The 20,140-nt window shown below is 37.7% G+C and overlaps 1 protein-coding gene across 3 annotated transcripts in view; it reads right to left on the bottom strand.

Annotated features, from left to right (window-relative positions):
* The window catches only part of LOC140135900 (protein spire homolog 1-like), a 129,680-nt gene that overhangs the window by 49,043 nt on the left and 60,497 nt on the right, over positions 1-20,140 (bottom strand). For all 3 annotated transcript variants that reach the window (XM_072157565.1, XM_072157568.1, XM_072157566.1), the window contains exon 3: positions 17,628-17,864. In XM_072157565.1, the coding sequence (XP_072013666.1) occupies positions 17,628-17,864 (237 nt within the window). The remainder of the gene's footprint in view (positions 1-17,627; positions 17,865-20,140) is intronic.

Genomic DNA, 20,140 nt, shown 5'->3' with positions numbered 1-20,140 from the left:
CACCAATTGCACAAATTGCACAAATAGCGATCATTGGAAGCAACTAGGATATGAGAAAAATAATCTAAGTTCAAAATTGCATAAATTGCACAAATTGCTGACGGCTAGAAGGGAATTGGCGATCAATGTCATAATTGCTTATATAGTCGGCACCTTAAAGCCCTTTCCACCAATTGCACAAATTGCACAAATAGCGATCATTGGAAGCAACTAGGATATGAGAAAAATAATCTAAGTTCAAAATTGCATAAATTGCACAAATTGCTGACGGCTAGAAGGGAAATGGCGATCAATGTCATAATTGCTTATATAGTCGGCACCTTAAAGCCCTTTCCACCAATTGCACAAATTGCACAAATAGCGATCATTGGAAGCAACTAGGATATGAGAAAAATAATCTAAGTTCAAAATTGCATAAATTGCACAAATTGCTGACGGCTAGAAGGGAATTGGCGATCAATGTCATAATTGCTTATATAGTCGGCACCTTAAAGCCCTTTCCACCAATTGCACAAATTGCACAAATAGCGATCATTGGAAGCAACTAGGATATGAGAAAAATAATCTAAGTTCAAAATTGCATAAATTGCACAAATTGCTGACGGCTAGAAGGGAATTGGCGATCAATGTCATAATTGCTTATATAGTCGGCACCTTAAAGCCCTTTCCACCAATTGCACAAATTGCACAAATAGCGATCATTGGAAGCAACTAGGATATGAGAAAAATAATCTAAGTTCAAAATTGCATAAATTGCACAAATTGCTGACGGCTAGAAGGGAATTGGCGATCAATGTCATAATTGCTTATATAGTCGGCACCTTAAAGCCCTTTCCACCAATTGCACAAATTGCACAAATAGCGATCATTGGAAGCAACTAGGATATGAGAAAAAATAATCTAAGTTCAAAATTGCATAAATTGCACAAATTGCTGACGGCTAGAAGGGAATTGGCGATCAATGTCATAATTGCTTATATAGTCGGCACCTTAAAGCCCTTTCCACCAATTGCACAAATTGCACAAATAGCGATCATTGGAAGCAACTAGGATATGAGAAAAATAATCTAAGTTCAAAATTGCATAAATTGCACAAATTGCTGACGGCTAGAAGGGAAATGGCGATCAATGTCATAATTGCTTATATAGTCGGCACCTTAAAGCCCTTTCCACCAATTGCACAAATTGCACAAATAGCGATCATTGGAAGCAACTAGGATATGAGAAAAATAATCTAAGTTCAAAATTGCATAAATTGCACAAATTGCTGACGGCTAGAAGGGAATTGGCGATCAATGTCATAATTGCTTATATAGTCGGCACCTTAAAGCCCTTTCCACCAATTGCACAAATTGCACAAATAGCGATCATTGGAAGCAACTAGGATATGAGAAAAATAATCTAAGTTCAAAATTGCATAAATTGCACAAATTGCTGACGGCTAGAAGGGGATGGGCGATCAGACTCATAATTGCTTATATAGTCGGCACCTTAAAGCCCTTTCCACCAATTGCACAAATTGCACAAATAGCGATCATTGGAAGCAACTAGGATATGAGAAAAATAATCTAAGTTCAAAATTGCATAAATTGCACAAATTGCTGACGGCTAGAAGGGAATTGGCGATCAATGTCATAATTGCTTATATAGTCGGCACCTTAAAGCCCTTTCCACCAATTGCACAAATTGCACAAATAGCGATCATTGGAAGCAACTAGGATATGAGAAAAATAATCTAAGTTCAAAATTGCATAAATTGCACAAATTGCTGACGGCTAGAAGGGAATTGGAGATCAATGTCATAATTGCTTATATAGTCGGCACCTTAAAGCCCTTTCCACCAATTGCACAAATTGCACAAATAGCGATCATTGGAAGCAACTAGGATATGAGAAAAATAATCTAAGTTCAAAATTGCATAAATTGCACAAATTGCTGACGGCTAGAAGGGAAATGGCGATCAATGTCATAATTGCTTATATAGTCGGCACCTTAACGCCCTTTCCACCAATTGTACAAATTGCACAAATAGCGATCATTGGAAGCAACTAGGATATGAGAAAAATAATCTAAGTTCAAAATTGCATAAATTGCACAAATTGCTGTAGGCTAGAAGGGAATTGGCGATCAATGTCATAATTGCTTATATAGTCGGCACCTTAAAGCCCTTTCCACCAATTGCACAAATTGCACAAATAGCGATCATTGGAAGCAACTAGGATATGAGAAAAATAATCTAAGTTCAAAATTGCATAAATTGCACAAATTGCTGACGGCTAGAAGGGAATTGGAGATCAATGTCATAATTGCTTATATAGTCGGCACCTTAAAGCCCTTTCCACCAATTGCACAAATAGCGATCATTGGAAGCAACTAGGATATGAGAAAAATAATCTAAGTTCAAAATTGCTTATGGCCAGTACGTTAAAGCCCTTTGAACCCTTGTCTTTTGCATTTACTTTTAGCTATTTGTGCTATTTGTACAATTTATATATGTGGCGAAATGTAAAATTTCCCTATACCTTAAGTATAGGAAATTTACTAAAACAACCAATCCTGCGCCTTTCTCCAACTGTAGAGATATTACAGATTCATGATGGCTTTCGGCTTGACTCCTAGCAGGCTATGTTAGAATATCTATGCTGTACTAACAAGGTACAAAAACAATGTGAGGGGGTAAGACTTCTCACAGGGGAGGCAGATGCCCCCCCCACCACTGGCCTTTAAGAATGACAATAGAACCACCTGTTCGAATCAAGACAAGTACAAGTACACCTACAAATTGACCTCTGGAATACTTCTTTGAGAGTTTGACAACATAGTATTGGTCTATGATGTTTTTACATGATAGTGTAAAATAGCAACACTAATTAGTAAATAGCCTGACAGCAAACAAACAAATAAACACGCTAGTGGTATAAATGAAGCGGTTTGTCAGAAAAGAGTCCTGTCAAATTTATTGTTCTAGAACGTACGGAACGTACCTAACACAGTAGATCTTGTGATGTTACTGAGCAGGCAAATAAGTGATAAATTATTGACATGAATCTTCACATGGGACAATTAATTAAATATTGTCTGTGCAGTCTAGCAACGGCTGAGATTTTTTATGTAACCCTGAAGACCTTTATTAAAGAGGCACACTTCAGAAATGGCAGAGATAGTTGACTGCCCGAACCTGACTCGACTGCCCTGCAAAATCTGCAAAATGAAATTCCAACCATGAATACACATACTTCATTTAGATCACACATACCTAAATCAGGGAGCTTTCGGTGCAAAATTTTCTAAAATGTCTTACTTTTGGGGTAAGAATTTTGTCCCAAAGTGGACTTTTCCTTCTTTTACCCAAAGTGGACTATTCCTTCTCTTACCCAAAGTGGGCTATCCTTTTCTTACCCACAGTTGGCTTTTCTTTCTGTTACCCAAAGTGGACTATTCATTCTCTTACCCAAAGTGGAGTGGACTATGCCTTCTCTACCCAAAGTGGACTATTCCTTTTCTTACCCAAAGTGGACTATTCTATTCCTACCCAAAGTTAGAGGGACTGTTAAGGCAGCTGTGTACTCTCAGACATGCATGTAGTAAAAGTGCAATAACTTTGTAATTATTTGGGCAAGACATATAAAAGTATACATTTTTATGAAGGCAAGACATCAATAAATCTTAATATAAATAAAGATTTGGGGTAAAAACAACAATCATGAAGAAAATCACAAAAAGTGAGTTTTTGGCAATATTTGTTAGGTACATCATAACAAAAAACACTCTTTCCAAAATATTTTATTTTGTTTTTAGCTCAATCTTGAGGCTCCATTCCAAAAACGGTTTTTAATTTTTTTGATATTGGCTTTATTTTTTGAGATATTGACCATATAAGGCATCAAATTGAACTTTTTAAAATTCACAAATGCCTAATTTGCACAAAATGATGCCTAAAATCGGAAATAGACCAAAATATAAAAAAATGAGAAAACCGTTTCTTGAGTCGATCATGCTTTTTACGATGATCATATTTGCTTACCTATAGATGCTGTATTTATTGAGTTATCGTGTACCTAAATCGTCATTTTACCGAGAAAATGAACATTGAAATAATGGCCGTTGAAGTTTAAAGTGGTCACATTTTGCACTTTCATCGAATCTCACAGGAGAATGCGGCAGTTTTCGTTTTTGTACCTATTATTACGTGAACATCGGGTAAATCCACAGGCCCTTGAGAAGTTTGAGCGAAATCCATTCATAACTTGATATTTAAATCGGGGGAAAAAACCCACATTTTATCAGCTAAAACGGAGCCATTTGACCGCTAGGTTTTTGTGAAATCAGTGCTTCCGTGGTGCTTCCATGGTGCTGACATAAGATGCGCCACGCATGCAGATAAGCGTCGCGTATGCGTAGCGATTTGTGCGTTAACAAATTGCGCGATTCAGCAACGCGATGCGCTTGTTATGCTGCGTGTACCCTGCTGGTACAACAAAGATTTTCTTTCCTTTTCAATTTCAAACACGAGTGGAATAGTGAAATAAAATCCTTAAAATATTGCAGTCGGAGTTTACAAATCTGGATTTTCATTCCTTGTATTTATAAAAAACATAACAAAGTACAAACATATCAAAAAAACTCAATTTTGAGAAAGAAACAATGTCTAGAGTACACAGCCGCGTTAATGAAAAGCTCTGCATTCTGAAAGTCGACTTGATTGCGACAACCAATCTGGGTGTTTCTTTTTTTTTTCAGCTCCTATTTAAATAGCAACTGCCAGGCATAGCAGAGGACTTTTGAAATGTACATATGTTAACTAGTATAGTATCAATAGGCCATAGGCTAAAGAGAACAAACAAATCCTGAAAGACCCTTCAGGGCACCTGACACATTTTACTTAACTACATGGAAGAACTTTGCCCTGCATTTGATCGAAACCCTAAAGTAGTGACTCTCAAGCCTATGCCATAATAATGCATGCTGTCATGTCCGTTTAGGTCTAAGATGTGCGACTTTGACAGGAATACATTTACATGATGTAAATGTGATCAGAAGTCTACATTACTAGACTAGAAATCTCTAACTCTCAATCCTACATCGACTGTTCAGTGAATAGCTGCCATGTGTAAATGAGTACAATATAATGTATGTAAATTGCAAAACACAGGGCACCTTATAGCTGCTATTGCACGAACCCGCTTCTGGCACTGAGCATTGCACATGTATGCTCAAATATAATGCATGATGCAGTCACATCTATCTGTAATTCTGTATGTCTAATTGTATGTCTATCTGTATGTCTAATTACATGTACGACTTCAACAGGAATACAGATTACTTGATGTAAATGTGAACAGAAGTCTACCTTTCCATTGAAATATCAAATTTTGAAACTTTCAAGCCTACGCCCAAATAGTACATGCTGCCATGTTTAGGTTTAGATATTAACATAGTACTGATCTTGAACAGGAATATATTTCTGTTCTGTTCAAATACTTGCCAATGAGTCATACCAGGTGAGAAGGTATACATACTGGATGTAAATGCGAATAGAGTCATCTTTCCAAAGAAATCTCAAATGAGACATTCTCAAGCCTATGCCTAAACAGTGGTAGCAAGCAGATTTTTTTTTGGGGGGGGGGGGCAAGCAAAGCCCAAGATTGGGGGCATCCCCCATGCACCCCTGGACTGCCACCCTGGGCTGTCAGAGACTCTCAAGCCTATGACTCAACAGTGGTAGCAAGCAGATTTTTTTTGGGTGGGGGGGGGCAGGCAAAGCCCAAGATTGGGGGCATCCCCCATGCACCCCCTGGACTGCCACCCTGGGCTCTGACTGTGCCTAAATAGTGCATTTTGTCTTGTTTACAATACATCTAGATGCTCAAGTTTGTGACATGAATACATTTACTTGATGCAAATGTCAGAGTTCCTATGCAGACATCATCAGCTAAGCTAGGGTCATAGATACCTTGTTCTTTTGTGTCCCAGAGGCACACAGATCCATTGCAAACCCAGCATGGAAAGAAAAATATTAGTACCGAAATCCCCTCCCATTTATAGACTGGCATTTCTACAACATATGCAATCTAGGCCTTTGCAAAGGTGTGTCAGACAGACACTAGGATCCACAACATGCTCATCTATTAGTGCACAGTTCTTTAACCCCAATACATTTGTACATTTATTGAATGACCTTTGACATTTTGGGTACAAAAACTCATGTTCAACCACTTGAGGTCAAATTTTGCATTATGATTGTTTATTGAGGTTATTCAACTGTGTCATTGGGATGAGGCCATTGTGGTCCATAGTGAGATGGAGTCTGTCTGTATTTTTATCATAATAAAGCCATGCTCCACGCCCTACTATTAAAATTTCACTTTAAAGGCACAAGCACAAAATGCTCTACTATGCACTAATCTGACGAGCTTGGTGATGATCAGTGGCGTAGCATCATAGGGGCAGAGGGGCACGTGCCCCCCAAATCGATCTCAAATTTTTAAAAATTCCATAGGAAAATGGCCGAAAAACGGCTTGTGCTCCCCAATCAGACCCGGTGCCCCCCAATCATGGTCGGTGCAACCCAAATTGATGACACACGCTACGCCACTGCAAGTGATGGTCAGAATTCATTCTGCCATATACTGGGGGCCATCTGCAGCAAACTGGTGATGGAACACAGTTTAAAATTTCTGCAAAGCATGCATCATTTCACATTTCAGGTGGGATGGCCCCCAGTAATGGCTGCCATTGAGGTATAGGAATACATGGAATCGGATTTGTCCCTGGGGATTTGTCTAAGAAATTTTAAGTTTCTATTTGAAGATATGGGCCAGTGACAGGCATTTAAATCTGTCAATTTTATCATTGAGGTTTCATCAGCTTATTTTTCCAAATTCAATTGAGCAAATGTTCTTCAAAATAGTCAGAAATGGTCTTGTAAAACCAGGAATATACGCAAAGACATTTTTAATTGTTTGCTCCTGCAAAAAAAAGCCAAAAAAATATTATGTGATCAAAATAAGCTTTTACAGCATTTTAATTGGTTACCCCCAGTTGACAACCACCTGTTGGTCTCCAGCAGAGGTCATTTCAGGTCATGTCTGGACTGTTGCTATGGTGACTGTAATCAAGCATACTGAGAACCTCAGTTGTCTCTCCAGGTTGCATTTCCTCTCTCTCAATATGATTTCAGACAAGGTTTATTTACGATTTTAGGGTTGTTTTTAAATTGCATCAATTGGCCATTTCATTAAATTTTCAATTTATGGCACTCTATTATGGCTCATCATTAAGGCACTGTTTGAGATGTGAGTGGCAAGGCAACTGGTAGTACAAAGTAGGAGATTGATAATTTTCCCCTTTTCAGTAGAAATCCAGATACTGCTCAAATATTGTATTTTCAATATTAATTTCAGGGAGGAAAAATTGGGAATACAGGAACGAAGATAGGCCTACTTCTGGAGGAATTTTAGGCATTTGGAGGAATATATTTTCCTTTCTGAAAATAAAGAAATATGGTGGTAAATGTTCATCTTTGGCTTTTCTTCTTGGAAATGAAAATTATTCTCAGTACATGGTACATTTTATTCATACTGATAGTAATTAAAACAGTTGATTTTTGAGACAGATTTTCTCTCCAATTAGGCTACTTAGTATGTATGATGGCATTTGGATTATTTAGTTGAGGCACAGAATTAGAGACAGAGAACCGGGACTTGACCGCTATCTTGATACAGGCATGGAGCAAAAATTGGGGGTATTCAATTTCCTTGGAATGCGCTCAAGGCAATGCAAGCGCGACATGGATGATGAGCGCATTTGAGAAACGCACAGAGATGCGACCTGCACACGATACCAAGATGCTAATGATGAGACGCAGAATTGTTTTCGTTCGTCTCCGTGCACCGTCGGCAAGGACACAAATACCCCCAATTTTCTCCCCATAGCTGACGGCGTGATTGTACGTGCCGGTATAGGGAGTCCCGGTTCTCCTCTAATTCTGTGAGTTATATGGCATAAGATCCACTTCAAAAATGATTCATTCATTTTGTATAATATTTTCATAACACCTGCTCGTTATCTCATATGATGGAGATATACCCTGGCTTGCATTGATTTGTTTACAATGAATTCTGTAATAAGAGCTCAATCATAAGACTAGCTCTGTACCAACTACTAAATATCTGATACAGCAAAATGCAATGCTGCAAATATCCCACCGGTCCTGCATAATGTATCATATTTATATCGCTACACTTCCATACTGAAATATTGCAATGTAAATCCTCAAGTCATGCACATAGGAATCACACACAAAGACACCCCTCACCCCCGTGTTACCTCCTACAAATGTGGATGCTAGCAAGGACTATGTAAACATGGTTGTCTGAATCCGTACCCAATGTACATACTGAGGACGTTTTCTACCATTTTGTTTGTGTATTTTTGTGGTTATGGAATTTAACCTAGCAACTGCAGACGTTATATGTGACGTGTTATGTCCAAAGGAGACACTTTTGGGCAGGATTGTAAATGGTGAAATAGCCCAAAATCTGCCTGGGGGTGATTTTTTCACAATTTGAGTTTGTTGCGAATTACTGATGTTATTTATTAATGTTTAAAATATTGTCTGATAGATTCAGCCCGGAATATAACTGGCATCTTGTATTTTTTGAGACACCTCCAGAAACCAAGGAAGGTCCCCCATTGCCAAGTGGTCCACGGTTGGAATGTGAAGTATGTGGGGGTGTCCTCGTTGAAACACACACACCCCCACATGCATCATTTAACCTCCACCATAATACAGCTATCCAAAGCTACAAACTAGATAACTCAATTGATACTGTATAAAATACATCACATCTACATACATAACTCAAAGCGAGCACATGCATAAAATGCGTATTACACATATATGCACTGAGCCAATATTTCCTGCGATGAATATTTCAATATACATATAGCATGTCGTCAACCATCTTGTGCCTGGGTGAATTGCCATCTTTGATTATATGCAAATTATGGCAGGAGGAGAAGGGAAGGGAGAAAACCTGCTGGTGATACCATATGATATACAGGCTGTATCAAAATGTTTGATACCCATCAGTTTTTAGTATTTATTGATAACAAGCCTGGTTCTTCAATACACAGCACTGGACCCTCTTGAAATGCACTGGGTGTAGTTTTATGACCTTTTTATAAAATTTATCTATAAATAAGGTAGCTCCTATGTTGTATTTTGATGTGGCAGTCTTGTCCATTGATGGGTACCAATCATTTTGATACACCCTGTATGGTATGCAAATATTAACTGTCTATATAATGGTTGAAAAACATGTATAATCACACGTTGAAAGATGTATTGTTCCATTTCACGAACCGGCAAAGCGAGTGAAAAAAACACACCTTCGTCAAAACAGTTTTCTAATATTTTCTACTACTATAGCTTTAAATCTGCCGCACATCCCAGTACCCATCTTTGCAGGCTTAAAAGATATCCTGCTCCAGTTTTGTCACACAATGTAAAATTCCACCCCCTCATATCTCAACTTAAAAGTTTGAAAAATATTTGGCTATAATGGGCTATTCCAGTTGAAATCCTTACACCCCCTATGGAAGACACAACCTTAATCTCTCACATAGGGTGTGCAGATTTCAAATGGAGTCATCCATTCAGGTAACCCCATTTGAAATTCCCACTCCCTTCGTGGAAGATTAAGTTCATGTCTTCCATAGGGTGTATGGATTTCAACTGGAATAGCCCAATTGCTCCACATACAGGTGCCTTATTTGCAACCTAATTAGTTACAAAATCATTATGCAAAATGGTGCCACTTTAAAACCACCCTGCTCCATTTTTTTTTACCTAAACGCAATAGTCCACCCCCTCATGTCTCATTCTTCTGGCAAACTTTGCACGAGGCGCAGAGCTGAGCAACATCTACATCATGTAAACACTACCAATTTTCAAATTCACAAAATTGCCGTAAATTTCTAGCAAAAAAGTCTAAAATAAACAAAATTGCTGCACATTCTGTTCTTCCATTTGACGTGAGCGGGTAAATGGTATACAGTGAAAAACAAAGCCCCCAACCCACTTCATCATCACAAAAAAGCACTTCTTTGTAATCGTAAAAGAAACTTGATGCAAAAATTGTAATGGATTTTACATCCTCTATCTGTAGACCTATCTGCAGGGCATTCTACTTACTTCAAGATTTCAATTTAATTTTCACAAGATTAAGGTGTGCTCAGTGACACTGTTATAGAATTGCATTGGGAAGTAAATAAGCTAAGGGAGTTCTAAAGGTGATCCTACATTGACAGGGTTACTGTGATTACAGTCCATCGCAACAAAATTGTGTGTGATGAAACTTGACGGGCGCTGTTATTGGCAGGTGTCGGCAGTTATAGTCAATCAATTTGATGAAAACATACTGTTCTTGCCTTGTAGGTGTATGACCATTGCTAACAAATAAAATCTGCAGTGGTCATTCAAGAAACTGATAAACACACTCCTATTTCATATTTATGAGCAAAATTAAACTCTCTTAGAGGTCCATTTAGACCTGCACTAACTATGGAGATTAGTTTTACGGGAGAGCGTGGCGCAATGGTTAGGGTACTTGCCTTTAGTGCATGAGGTCCCGGGTTTGATTCCCGGCGGTGGCGATTTGCTGGGATATTGACTTGGAAAAAAAAGTCTGAAATTAATTGGCAAATTCTGTAGATTAAATTCAGACTTCCGCTCCCCATGGTTCATTTAGAATTGGGTAAATGAATCATGAAAGTACTCCGCCCTTCGGAGGGGACGTTAAGCCGTCGGTCCCGTGCACAGAGAGCCATACCTGTACATGTATCTCGCATGAAAAGAGTAGGGTGTTAACCCCTGACTGTTCCCAACCCGTCCCGGTGTTCAAATGGACCCCAATGGAAATAAGCTTCAATAGAGGCTTTCTTGGGTTATCCAGGGTTGTCAAAACCTGAACAAATCAAATCAAATCAAAATTTTATATAGAAAGAACTTCTTCAGAATTTGGAATTTACATACTTTATTCTATACTAATTGCAGATCCTTTTAAGGGTAAATACATATGGCTTAAAGGGGCATTTCGTGATCCACAGCCTCATCCCCCCACTTTTCTCAAAAAAAGTTGAGATTTTTATATCACTGGAAACCTCTGGCTACATAATGATTATGTACAAAATATTTCTTGCAGATTAATTAGTTTAGCAAAGATATCGTGAAATTTGAATTTCGTTCTGGTGCACCAGAACGAAATTACAACGTATTGTCTATGGAGCAGTGTAATACACATAATCATGCATAACTCGCAAACGCAATATCGGAATCAACTGAAATTTTGGGAATATGCTTTTTTCGTGGATATGTACTGAAAAATGTCATAAAAAGAGGATGCTAGGATCACGAAATACTCCTTTAATATTAGAAAGCCACAGTTTCATTTTTGGACTTTACTGGGAGTAAAGCAGGAAAAGAAAACATTAAAGGGATCCCTCCCTAAGTCTAAATTCCATAGTTAAATTAGATCTATGTACATTGTATACAGTATACAGACATGACTATGTCTGCTCTCTATGAATAAATAAATAAACATGCCCATTTTCCCCACTAAAGAGCATTTACGATTTCCAACTCTCTGAGTCTGTTTCCTCTCCCTACAAACAAACAAACAAACAAACAAATAAACAAGCAAGCAAGCTAGCAAGCAAGCAAAACATACAAAGAGAACAAACTCAGATTTCATTTCTCTGGGCCTCTCTGTTCTCCCGAGCACATAAAAAATGAAACACACATATTTCCACATTAATATAGAACAAATTCAGATTTCATTTCTCTACTGAGTCTGTAATATGCTTTCCCTGTATATAAATAATATCATTTGCCTGTAGCTACTTGAGCGAGCACAGGTACATATCTCCATTTATATTTTTGTACCTTGCAATGCCATCATATTTAGAGACCAACAATTCCGCCAGTGCTATACTGTGATCATAATGCCGAAGAAAAACAAAAATCAAACAGTCTGTGTACGATTGTTTTTCCTTGATTTGCCAAACCGTCAATTCTCCCCCTATAGCTACATGTGCATTGAGTAAGACTCTTCTCATGGTACGTGGCATAGCACTGCTATAAATAATATGCATCATTACTATTTTAAGACATGATACCTAACAGTGCACAGTTGTTGTTTAAGAAAAGAAAATTTTTCTGTGAAATGGATGTGTTTATGTATTGATAATTCGCTGGAGTAGTGCACGTTAGAATATGACCGTTGTTGGGTCAACCGGCTCATGCTTTCTTTGTTATGAACCACTGATCGTAATGATCACAACACAAAGCCTATGACATATCATAATTCGGAACAGGTGTATGAGCCCAGGCTTGAACCAGTAATTACTGGTTACTAACGTGCACTACGGCAACAAATAAGTAACATATACATGCCTACTACGATGTAGTTTGTGCTTTCCGCACATTTCAAACCTGATTTTGTAACTATTTTGTGCATGTGTCGATCACAATACCCTAATTATCATGATAGGAACCTTCCACTTGGTATATTAAAATTAAGACAGCATTTATGAAATGATCAGAATGCAACTACCGTATTTCGTCGAATAAACGGCGTTACATTTTCCCAAGGGGGGGCGCTTATTCAAGCGATAATTCCCGTTAAAATCATTAGGTAAACTAAAAACACACGCTAAAATGACGAACTATGAACTAGAAACACTGACTTCTGGCTCACTTCCGGGTTTCTGATCCAGATTTTCGCCAATTATTGACGCTATTCTCGACCATGTGCGCAACTTGGTAAGCTTACTACACAAGATAGCATGGAAATATCGGCATTTTTGAAACATCTTGGTTGAAAAAAAGTGGTGGGGGCATTTATTTGAGGGGGGGGCGACTATTTGACTAAATACGGTATTCATCAAACAAACACGTGCCACTTCAGCAGCAAACAATTTGAAAAATATCAGTCTGTTGCTCCTATAACACACCTCATCCTCAAGTGCGATTTGCGATACACGCATACAAATGTATGTCATCTAATGACGTCAAAGAGTATATTTAACCTGTCCATATAAGCTTATTAAAATTTGCACTCAGAATCTGTCTTACAGCTAAGTTGATCACTTCTATTTTTGTGGCAACTATCCATCACCAAATGGGAGATAAAATTGGAACAGATGAAATGACTGCGCAACAAATACAGACAAATATCAATATAAATTTAAGAAATAAAGGTTAATGCTGTATCATTTACACCCATGTAATACGTCCAAGGCAGTAAAAATGTAAATAATGAGTGACGCACAGCCAAACCCATTATTTAATCATTTTTACTGCGGAGGACACATTATTTGGGTGGAAAGGATAAGGCAGCAACCTTTATTTCTATTTTTTTGTGCGATTCAAAGATAAAATATCACCTTTTTCCCTCAAATATTTGAATTTGGTTACATCAAGGTGACAGCACGTATCGGGGAAAATGAATGTGCAACCTCGCGTATTGCTCTGCGCACAACGTGTATGCTTTATTTATTGCATTCATTCAGAGCACATTATTTCAAATATAATGCTTTTACATGACACGTTTTGACAAATCACAGAACATGATTTTCAATAATGGGTCACGATGGTAATAGAATATGTAAAGCTTGCTCATATTTATGACAGTAACTATGAAAAATCCATGCCTGATGTAACTTGTAATTTCATTAACCGTGGTATTTTTTCATTTTCAGGTGTCACTATCTTTACTATCTACAAACTCTGACAATCCGTAATACAATTTCGCCATTATTCAAGGAACAAAAACAACACAGATATTCCATCACCCACTGTAAATTAAAATAGCTTGCGAAATATGTGTTGTGATCTTTTTGACGTCACACAGTGGCTTTTTGATTTCATTGATCAAAGTTAACCTTTCCATTAATAGCACTGGCTTCCACATGCCTCATAGCAAAATCTGTCAATACCTTTGTTTGTTTTTTGAACAATGCACAATATAATGCGGTGATAAAATCATGGCAATGCAGATAATTGCACACACTATGGACAGCCTCATCCCCAATGGCATAGTTTAATAACCTCAATTAAACACTCATAGTGCAAAATTTGACCTCAAGTTGCAGAGTATGAGTTTTTGCACCCAAATTTTTGAAGGTCATTCAATGAATGTACAAATGTATTAGGGTTAAAGAACTGTGCCCTGATAGATGAACATGTTGTGGATCCTAGTGATAGCGTGTAATTGTCATAAGCTGACACTTATGCTGTAATTATGTGACACTTCAATTATTGTAACGATCAAAAGTGTAATTACATGGATAATATGGCTTTTTTATTGGAATAGGTGTTTACAGTACAACATGTGTCAGAGAATAATATCAAATTGATTAATTGAATTAAATCATTTGTGCAGTGGCCATGGGGGCTGTTACAATACCACCAAGTGTTAGGTGATAGTCCATACTGACTCAAAAGAATAAGCCTTTTTTTAAAAAGAATTTCCAAGAATGTTGTATAACTTAGTGCATTATGCAACAGGGGACTCTGAAGTTTTCATAATTTAGAAAATATTTGCAGACGGAAATAAAAATCCACTGACAAAAAGTCTTGTTATACATTCAGACACTTGGGAGAAATTTTGGTCTAAAAATGGTCTTACTGATTTCCCATATCAAAGTAAAGGGGACCACCCACATCATATAGGTAACCTTTTCAGATTTCTTGTGCAATACTGATCAGCAGTAGACAGTTACTTCATCAATACTGATATCAGTAGTAGACAGCTACTTCATCAATACTGTTATCAGCAGTAGATAGGTACTTCATCAATTCTGATATCTGCAGTAGATAGCTAATTCATCAATACTGATATCTGCAGTAGATAGCGACTTCATCAATATTGTTATCAGCAGTAGATAGCCACTTCATCAATACTGATATCAGCAGTGGATAGCTACTTCATCAATACTGATATCTGCAGTAGATAGTGACTTCATCAATACTGATATCTGCAGAAGATAGCTACTTTCCTCAATACTGATATCTGCAGTAGATAGCTACTTCATCAAATTTATACTGATATCTGCAGTAGATAGCTACCTCATCAATACTGATATCATCAGTAGATAGCTACTTCATCAGTACTGATATCAGGATTATCAGCAGTAGATATCTATTTTTATACTGTTATCAGCAGTTGATAGCTAACTTCATCAATACTCATATCAGAAGTAGCTAGCTACTTCATCAATATTGATACCAGTAGTAGATAGCAAACTTCATCAATACTGTTATCAGTGGTAGCGAGCTACTTCATCAATACCAATATCAGCAGTAGATTCTGTAGATAGCTACTTCATCAGTACTGATATCAGCAGTAGATATCTACTTTTATACTGTTATCAGCAGTTGATAGCTAACTTCATCAATAATGTTATCAGCAGTCCCGGTAGATAGCTACTTCATCAATACTGTTATCAGCAGTAGATAGCTATTTCATCAATACTGTTATCAGCAGTAGACAGCTACTTCATCAATACTGTTACCAGCAGTAGACAGCTACTTCATCAATACTGTTATCAGCAGTAGACAGCTACTTCATCAATACTGATATCAGCAGTAGATAGCAACTTCATCAATACTGTTATCAGCAGTAGACAGCTACTTCATCAATCATCAATACTGATATCAGCAGTAGATGGCTACTTCATCAATACTGTTATCAGCAGTAGGTAGCTACTTCATCAATACTGATATCAGCAGCAGATAGCTACTTCATCAATACTGATACCAGTAGTAGATAGCAAACTTCATCAATACTGTTAACAGTGGTAGAGAGCTACTTCATCAATACCAATATCAGCAGTAGATAGCTACTTCATCAATACTGATATCAGCAGCAGATAGCCACTTCAACAATACTGTTATCAGCAGTAGATAGCTACTTCATCAATACTGGTATCAGCAGTAGACAGCTACTTAATCAATACTGCTATCAGCAGTAGATAGCTACTTCATTGATACTGAGTAATATCAATAAATGGCATGATCATGATGATGGAGTAGCTACCTGCATTAATATCAGCAGCTTTATAATCAACTCCAACCTCGTGATTGGTGACAATTCCAATCACCATAATTTAAGTTCACTTAAAAATAATCTTTAGGAAAAAAACAAGTAATTAAAAGGTTGGTAAAGTTAAAGGTCAATAGCATTATAGTTCAAGCTCACATAGCATCTGTAAAACACCTGGACTTCATCCATGATCCATCACAGGTGTCCTCAAATCCACTACAACCTGACATACGCTGGGTTTCACCACTCAAAAGCTTATCTCAAATTCACAAAAAATTTGTAATCAATTTTGTTTTCAAGACAAGCTAAATTTTTATCAAACTTGATTTTTTTTTAGACAAATGACTCCAGAAAATCAATCAGGGATGTAAATGTGCTATTCCAGTTGAAATCCATACACCACTGTACACACCCTATGGAAGACATGACCTTAATCTCTCACACAGGGGGTGTAGAATTCAAACGGAGCCACCCATTCAGGAAATCTCTTTCAAAAAGTCGGACTCCATGTGTGGAAGATTAAGGTCATGTGTTCCATAGGGGGTGTGTGAATTTCAAAAAATTGATCTGGCCCATGGCCAGGTGGTCACTTGCCTGTGTGCAGCATTTAACATTTATGGGAGCTCATCCAATGAATAGGCTATGGCATGGATTAAAGGGGGAAATTACCCCCCCCCCCCAAAAAAAAATATGTTTTAATTTTTTGCTCTTTACGCTGACATAACATCATCTAATGCTGAAAGAAATTAACTGGGTTTAAGAGTTACCCCTGGTCAATAATATGGAATTAATTTTTGGTGAACAAACACCAATATTTAACTTTTCGCTGAACATGTTGAAGTCACACATGTTATTACATGAACACGGAATCATTCCCCTAGGCACTACATTACACAGGCCAGCCTCTGTCTGTTGGCATAGCAACCAACACCTGAAAAACACTTGTTTGAAGCCTACCTCTGGCAAGGTGTTCTCTTCCATGCAGGGGTGCTTGCTTGTTTGACAAGCTGTCTAGTACAGAAAAATTTAATAACACCATGGGCATAACATCTCAACATAAACAAATGCAGCTTGGGAAACAGAATTTCCTACATAAATATGGACTTGTATTTTTTTTTAAATATCATTTCATATGAAGAAGCAGAACCATCCGAATACCCCAATTTTCCCCCATAACTGACCACGCTATTGCATGTGGTATAGGGAGTTCTGGTTTTTATTCCGTGTGTAAAACTAAACTATACCTTTTTCCGCCTAATAATATGTTACCTTATAATTTAGTCCTTTTGGTCCTTTGGATGCGTATAAGAAGTGATTCAGTGTAGAAGCTCGCAAGTTATGTTCAAAAGAAATTCTTACTTTCACTGCCACAACAGCCAAAATAGCTTTGGCTATTTAGAAAATGTCACCACTTGATTTTATTTATTTATTTTATTTATTTATTACAAACCTTTGAACATTAAATATGACATACAAACAAACAAACATATAAACAAACAAACAAAAACCGTTTCTTACCTGCAACACCTGTTCAAAATTAGCAAGCTTTCCATCATTATTATTATCCTCATCAGAGCAGTTGCCATCCTCAATCCCCTCATCATCACAATTCTTGTCATCTGTTTCATCAGTGTCCTCTGATATCGTCATGGAGTCAATGAGGCTTTCCAATGGATGACTGAGTTCTCTCTCCTCTTCTGCATGGAAACCATAGTCTAGGGACTGGTAGATAACTCGACCAAGGGCATCCACAAGCTGCAAACAGAGAAAGGAATGAGTTATTTACACTGGCCAAAATATTTTACAAATTACAACAAGGATTGCCATTTTTCATCTCCTGCCTATGTGCACTGTACAGAGACATGTTTTTCTGAATAGACAATGAGCCAGCCATGAAAGGTGCTTTAAAAATTAAGCAACTGTCAAACACGTAAAACAAAAGTTGATCTGTTGTTTTAAATGACATTCAGAGATCTGTTAATCCCAAACTACACTATTCCCCATACATGTCCAAAAAGACCAATTTTAATTCTTTATGGGCATCTAAAAGAATTCTATGCAAATTCAAATGGGGGACGCGATCTCAAAGATTCAGTGTTCTTCATATTTTGTCAATATTTCTATTAACCCTAATGGCCTAAGGGCTTTTTGGCGACGGGGAAGGGAAAGAAGGAAGGAATAAAGAGAGAAAACAGAGGAAGAAGTTGTTTGCTCTGGGTGGGATTCAAACCCTAGACCCCTCACATGCCAAGCACCGGGTCAGTGATACTTAGACACAAGTGTTGGGCTTCGCAGGTCAGTGAAATTGTGCCTATATATCACTTAGGGCAATTGCGTCATCACACCACATGGGATGCATGCACGAACAGCGCATATATCAAGTAGTATTTTGTAGTACCCAGTACAGTTAGGGTTAATGGTTTAATGGTATTTCCCCAATTTATCAAGCATTTTTGAGCATCTTTGGACAATTTTATAAATTGTTTTGTCTTCGGCGGATCTCTGATTGAAAGTCCCTTTAAAGGTCAAGAGGGCATCCTCTACAAAAGGTTAGACTCAAGGAATCATATATACATATTAAAGGTCCGTAACCCGATCGACAGCATCATCCCCGATTTTTTTCATTGTTGATGAGGTTTTGGTATCACATAATAGATACTATTTTTCTCATTACTATCCTGAAATTTGACGCTCCAAGTCGATGTATTTCCAGAGAAATCATGAAACACAGCGGTTTTTACAGGTTACCAGTTTGTAAAAATAAAAATTACTTCGGATTTCTGGGTAGGGAATTAATTGCGAACCATCAGTCTCCTCAACAGCGACTTTGGTTTCGCGTCATACACATTCTGTGAAAAAAGCGAACCACACTAACTGCTGAGGAGACGGTATGCCGTATTTAGTTATAAAAAAATCCACGATGTACATCGTGGGCTAAATTGCTCAATCGGTTAGCGCATTGTGCGTTACCCGAGAGGTACCCGGTTCAAAATCTGGTATCGGAAGTTTTTTTTCCTCTCCATTTTTAACCCAAACTTTTTTATATTCATTTAAAATAAACATATTTGCAATGAGAAATATTTTTTTGTTCCTTTTTTTCTGAAACGGTACGAAAACCACAACAAATATTTTCCGTTCAATACGGGCCGGGCATTGTACAGCATGTCAGCATTCGTCATACGAACGGGAATTGTTGTTGTTGCTTGCCTGCCCAGAATGCAATTCACGATACCAAGGTATTGGATTGCAAATTTGGCTATTTATTCACATTTACGCTGAAAATGCTCTCGTTTTTTCACAAAGCAGCATAAAGGGGGCGATATTTGATATTATTATGTAATTTTAAAGACAATCCATATCCAAAACCAATAGGGTTACCCCCTTTAACTTACTATATATAGGTACTGAACCTGTTAAGAAGATCCCAAATGAGCCTATCATTAATTAGTAACTTGAATCAATTATAGATCTTCCAACAGCATGTGTGAGTCATCCAACTGGAGGGGGGGGGGGGCACCAGGACTGACTGAAGGGGCACTGGGTCTGATTAAGGGCCACTGGTCATTTTTAATTGATTATGTTGAGTCTGATGGGGAAGGGTATATGCCCCAGAGTATTATACATCTCTTCAAATTCTCATGATATTACTTATACTATCATCAGCTCCTAATAGGCGAGTATTATTTGGTTTTTGTTACTGCGCGAGACAATCAAGTTCCAACTTACACCTGCGTAAATTCACGAAAGCGCGCATCAGTCATATCCCGAAGCATAGTTCGTGTTAGCACCGCACCCAGCTGTGCATATGCCATTCTATATCAATCCACGATGTTATGAGTCCCGCCTATTATGAGCTGATCAGAGTATATATTATTACTCGAGTTATTTAGGTACTGAATTTGTTGAGATGATCCCAAATACCAAATAAGCCCAGCATCAACTAATGACTTTGTATTAATAATGAATCTTCCAATACACACACACTGTATTATGCTCTTGATATTAAGGAAGTTATATATAGGTACAGAATT

This window comes from Amphiura filiformis, chromosome 16, assembly GCF_039555335.1.
Source record: "Amphiura filiformis chromosome 16, Afil_fr2py, whole genome shotgun sequence".
Lineage (NCBI taxonomy): Eukaryota > Metazoa > Echinodermata > Ophiuroidea > Amphilepidida > Amphiuridae > Amphiura > Amphiura filiformis.
This window is presented reverse-complemented; position numbering and strand designations above follow the sequence as displayed.